The following is a 6,009-nucleotide window of genomic DNA, read 5'->3' as shown; positions in this document are numbered from 1 at the left end:
GTGTTGCTATGATGTCGCTAGGGTGTTCTGAGTGGTTTTCAGAGTAGTGTTTTGTGGTTGTCTGGGTGTTGCTATGATGTCGCTAGGGTGTTCTGAGTGGTTTTCATAGCATTTCTCAGTCGTTGCCAGGGTTTTGCAATCATGTTGCTAGGGTGTTCTGAGTGGTTTTCAGTGCATTGCTTAGTGGTTGCTAGGGTGTTGCCATGAGTTTGCTTGGGTGTTCTAAGTGGTTTTAAGCCTATTGATTAGTGGTTGCCATGGTGTTGCTATGATGTTGCCAGAGTGTTTTTAGTGCATTGCTATGCAGGTACTGATACTTTCTAGTTGCTAGGGTGTTCTGATTGGTTTTCAGTGCATTGCTTAGTGGTTGCCAGGGTGTTGCTAGGGTGTTCTAAGTGGTTTTCAGAGCATTGTTTAGCGGTTGCCAGGGTTTTGCTATAATGTTGCTAGAGAGTTCTTGGGTGCATTGTATGGAAACTTTCTGGTTGCTAGGGTGTTCTGAGTGGTTTTCACTGCATTGCTTAATGGATGCCAGGGTGTTGCTATGATGTTGATAGGGTGTTCTGAGTGGTTGTCAGAGCATTGCTTAGGGGTTAGCAGGGTGTTGCTAAGGTGCTTTTAGGTGCATTGATATGCGGCTACTTAAATGTTCTGGTTGCTAGGGTGTTGAGTGGTTTTCAGAGCATTGCTTAGGGGTTACCAGGGTGTTGCTAAGGTGCTTTTAGGTGCATTGATATGCGGCTACTTAAATGTTCTGGTTGCTAGGGTGTTGAGTGGTTTTCAGAGCATTGCTTAGTGGTTGCAAGGGTGTTGAAGTTAAAAGAGACACACAATTTGAGAATTATTCATGTCAGCAACAAACACTGTGGGGTGTTTAATAGTGTTGGAACAGTAAGTATGTTCTGCAAACACCACTTCAAATTAAATATGCAACTAATAGCTAGATAAAACACTTATTTGATGTGTTGTCCGTTAGTGTAGCCATGCAATCGTGTGTTTAGCGCAAAGGGAGAATATAAACTGTCAGTTTCCTATACAAACACATTTAGGTAAACACATAGTGTGTGTGTGTGCGTGTGTGTGTGTGTGTGTGTGAGAGAGAGAAACAAATATATTAAGATAAACATCAGGATGTACGCTAGAGTTTCTGTGTCAACACTGTGCACACTGGCCCTGGTTACCCACAACACACACAGACACACACACACACACACACACACACACACACACACACACACACACAGCGTCCCTCAGGAGGTAAATCACGACACACCCTCCGTCAGCTGTGGGTCAGGAAAAGCGGGCACAGTTTGGATCAGACCAGCTTTCGTACTCTCACTCAGGCCTAGACCTGGATCATGTGTGCACTGTAATGTCTTGTGTCCTCTTGAAATCTAAACTTAGATTCAGATTAAATGTTTAAACACTGACACTTTATGAATCCAAACTGTCTAATCTAATTGTTAATGATAATGCTACCGTTGTTTCACTTAGTAAAATACATTTGAATTACTGTATATGAGTTTTGTGCTTAATGGGAGTATTTACAGAACCAAAACAATGACATTTTATACACCCAAATTCTTGGATTGTAAATTTTCAATCAACATTGTGTAAATTAATTGCATTTTAATAGCTTGATTCCATGAGTTTACTGTGTTCAAGTCTTCTTGGGAAATTCCTGTAAATAATTACAAGATCGGAAATTGTACGTATTCCTGTATGCACCCAGATGACAAATACATCAGACATAATGTCATAGACAGTAAAAGAAATGTGCAGTACTGTATCCCACAATGCAATGCGCTCAACTTGACCTTCCATTTCCAGTGACAAAGTAGGCTATTAATGTGACTGTGACATTAAAATAAAAAAATTTTACCCCGCAAAGTTGTATATGGAATTATGACCGAATGTTAACAGAACATTGCAATGTTAATTCTGAGATGATAACTGGACGCACTTATAGAATTAATCACGTGGTCGGATCACGTGACAAAGTTAGGAATTGGAACGTTGCTGTTTGGAACGTTTACCATTGCACAATGCGTATAACTTCAATTTTTATTATTATTTTTTAAAACAGTAGGCAGTATACAGTGTAGAAAGTTATTATTCCACAGCAAACAGCCAAGAATTCAGATTCCAGAGCGGAAATGTCCTCATCTGATAAGAGCTTCCGTCAAGGTGCAATTGTTCCTCGGGAAGCCCTTAAGTGAGCAAAAAAGCACGCATTAAACAAGATTTCTCTGCATTATACTTCATAAACACATTTATATTTCAACACACGTCTCAGAAACGGGTTGGAAACCCAATCATGGCCTGCAGCTTGCTGGAAGTGTGAATCCCGTGCGTTTGTTTCTCCTCAGGGAAAGTGCTCAAAACTTTCCTCACGGCGCAACAAACAGGAAAAGAGTGGCGGCGTTACGCAGCGAGGGAAAGTATTCACCACAGTCTGTTAAAACGCGCCCCACGGGCGTTATTTCCTCGTCCTGACTGGATGAAGGGGGTCCAGCCCTCCTGGGCTTCCTTTTTTTTTTCCTTCCATCATTCAGCAACTCACCAACCCCGATCTTTCAGCGGGAGATTAATGTGTGAACCCTGGGAATCCATCGGCACCGCGCGCGTTATTGTTGCCAACTTTTCCAACAGGACATTTATCGCGCGTCCTCGAGTTTCAGTAAATGTTCAAGGAATTGAAAGTATTCCGGTGGAATTATAAGCTTCGGGGTCAAACGGGACAGAAGCAGATAAAGTCGAAGTCTTTGGATTCCGTGGCTGGGTTTATATGAACCTGTTCTCTGGATCCGTGGACGCGCTGCGCAGTGTTGGGAACTCTTGGATCATGTCTCTGTCCTTTATCATGGATCAGCAGGAGAAGGTTATCCGCTTCCACATCATGTGTCTGCTCGTGTGCTCCCTGATCGCGGTGCTGAGCGGGGAGCATTACGCCACACAGGCCCAGGTGATGTCCTCCAAAGCGCTCAGGACTTCAAACACACGCAGAAATGGTGAGTTTTTGAAGACAGTGACCCGAACAGTTTTAGGAACGCATGCGTGTCACTGCATTAGAAAACAAAACATCAAAGCAAGTGCTCAAATGCTGCTCTTCACTTCATTTTTGAAGTCTTTTAGTAAACTTTTGTCAGTTCTCCTCAAGTTCACACACAGGTGTACTAGTTAGCAGGTGTAGTTGACTGTTACTCCAAAACTGTACATTGACAAGTAGTAAAGATACAGTCAAACTACCCTTCAGAAAAAGTAGTTTGCTACACTACAAGTTACTATCTAGCTACATCGAAACTACTTTTTATTTTACAATGACGTATATGATAAATAACTGAATAATTGTTTTCGATTGACACATGCTTTGCTAAAGCGATGGCGCAAAACTCAACTTTTAGGTTCATTACAAAACTGTGGCGGGACAGATTAAACTATGACGGGTCATCATAAAATCAGAAATACACTTTTGATATAGAGTGCAATAAAGCAGGACAATTAATCAATTAAAAATACTATTATTATTCACCTGATTGAAGTATTTAATCTTTGGCTTGCATAAATGAAATACATAACTGTACGTGCTTTACACTATGATCAGTGAACTGTAAGTCTGCAAGATGTGTGATGAAGCGACAGACAGCGGAAATGCACAATGTTTGTGATCTAATAAGACAACAATGCTTCAATGCATCAGGCTCGTCGAAACGCGTTACACCGATGCTAGCTGGAAAAAGCAGTTCGCTACTGGAAAAGCTACTGAAAAATGTAAAGTTAGTAGCGTCGCTACTTGTAGTTAACATGGTAGTTGGTCACAAACACAGAGTGGCTTTTTGTCTAAATCGATTGTTTTGACGTTTATAACCATGCAAAACTCTCTTAGCCGAATCATTTACCTGTGAAATGTGCTTGTGCTGTCTTTACAATGACTGACACTTGTATTTTATTATCTAATACTGTCATTTTGACTCTGACTAGTGTAGTGTCTGCTAATAAGACTCTTGCTGTGATGTTTTGTGATCTCATGGATGACATGCAGATATTGTGGAGTGCTGTAAGGCTTTCTGTGGTCACTGTGGATGTGAACGGGCATGAATGTTTCTTCATGTTGTGATCAGCTAAAGCTTGTTTGGACAGGTCTACAGCTCTGTGATCTTCTGCTCATGTCACACGCCTGATTCAACAGCTTTGTTCCTCTCGGCACTGAGTTTGTGTGATATAACCTGTTAACCTGAGCCTGTTCGTGTATTCCTGGACCTCAAACAGTGGAGCGTGATGCTCGCAACGCAAGGTCTTGGGTTCGAATCCCTGATGAAAATGTATAGGTTGAATGAATGCAGTGTTTTGATAAACGTGACTGGCTGCCAGATGCATGTACACGTTTAACCACAGATTATATAAACTGTCAACAATAATGTGATGATGTGAATTACTTCGGAGACTTTTGAGGTCGTGTGTGTGTGTGTGTGTGTGTGTTTGACTCCTGTAATGAATGTTGCAATGCATTCTGGGAATATGAGGGGTAGTTGACAAATAACATGGATTCTTCCAAAATTAGGATCTTTACTATTTGGAACCTTTGGAATTTTGAATTTATTATTTTGGAATCTTTTAATCTATTTTTAGCAATTCATGGTTCATTTACATAGTCTTTGAGTGTGACAGTTTCAATAGTCACACTGCTTGATGGATCAGCTACAGGTGTGTGTGTTTGATCATCTATGACAGAACTGTTGAGCAGTGGTGTGTGTGTGTGTGTGTGTGTGTGTGTGTGTACTGGTTTGAGTGTTAGACCATTGGAGTGAGGACATTTCGTCCGTTCCTCACTCTCTGAGAGCCTTTAAAGGCCCGTTTGAGGATCAACACTAGATTTTATGGATCAGGTTATAATTAGTTTTAGGGTAAGAGTTCAGGGTAGACAGTTAGTTGTTATGGGTAGAGTTAGAGTCAATGAATGTCCTCACAAAGATAGATGTAGAAGTGTGTGTGTGTGTGTGTGTGTGTGTGTGTGTGTGTGTGAGAAACAGTTGAAATATAGTTATTTTGGGGCAGTGAGTCACAGGGTGTCCCGGACCCACACCCAGCCATCAGTGTTGAGGAATTTGTTATGGGATTCCCCACAACACAAACACACACTTCTTACTGTTCCTGTTGCAGTGTTTGTGTGTGTCTACTGTATGCGCAGGTGGGTTTCTGTCTCTGAGTTTGTGTTTATGTTGGACTTCAAATGTACTGAAGGTGTTTCTATCTGTCATTTTTATACACAAACCGGAAGATGATGCATATACTTGACATGTTTTTGTCTGTATCTAACACACAGCTGTCCGCTAGCACACATTCTTTCATTGTGTGTGTGTGTGTGTGTGTGTGTGTGTGTGTGTGTGTGTGTGTGTGTGTGTGTGTGTGTGTGGAATCTATGAAAAACTAAAACCTTGACAGACACACTATGACAGACCCCTCAGTGACAGATGTGTGTGATCTTGATTGTGTTTCCGGTCTCTACTAGAACATGTTTTCCTGCTTGAATGTTGATTATTTTCCTCATATTCTCCATTGTTGCGGCTCCTCTCTTCCCAGTCTGTCAGTAACGCTCTGTTTACTTCCTGTCTCTATGAAGCCCCTCCTCCTGAAAAGCACACTGTGCTCTGATTGGTCGGCTGGAGCAGTGTGTTGTGATTGGTCGAGCGCTTCGAGTGCGTTTGGGAAATGTCCCGCTCTTACCATAACCACCAGTTTAACACACTACTAACTAACTCAACCAGGCCCCGCCCCTTTATTCTGTGCATTAATTATTATAATGAGGAATATTGTGACGTGTTCGTTCCCGGAAGAAACTCAAGACTACAATGGAGGCGTTTCAGGAGTTCAGAAACACTGATATAGAGAAGAACTCAAACAGCAACATTACACACTAAAGAAAGAGCATAATTGGTCCTCTTTAAGTCGCTGATCTCGTTTTTAAAAAATTTTAAAGTTTTATGAATTAAGTTGTTTACCACGGTTTTC

The 6,009-nt window shown here is 41.4% G+C and overlaps 1 protein-coding gene across 3 annotated transcripts in view; it reads left to right on the top strand.

The window, feature by feature from the left end:
- Positions 1-2,054: 2,054 nt before the first annotated feature.
- pdgfd (platelet derived growth factor d) overlaps positions 2,055-6,009 on the top strand; it is a 37,723-nt gene continuing 33,768 nt past the window's right edge. For all 3 annotated transcript variants that reach the window (XM_081371388.1, XM_081371387.1, XM_081371386.1), the window contains exon 1: positions 2,055-3,011. In XM_081371388.1, the coding sequence (XP_081227514.1) occupies positions 2,789-3,011 (223 nt within the window). In that variant the 5' untranslated portion in view covers positions 2,055-2,788. The remainder of the gene's footprint in view (positions 3,012-6,009) is intronic.

This window comes from Scardinius erythrophthalmus (assembly GCF_964197995.2).
Source record: "Scardinius erythrophthalmus genome assembly, chromosome: 7".
In the NCBI taxonomy this organism is placed as follows: domain Eukaryota; kingdom Metazoa; phylum Chordata; class Actinopteri; order Cypriniformes; family Leuciscidae; genus Scardinius; species Scardinius erythrophthalmus.
This window is presented reverse-complemented; position numbering and strand designations above follow the sequence as displayed.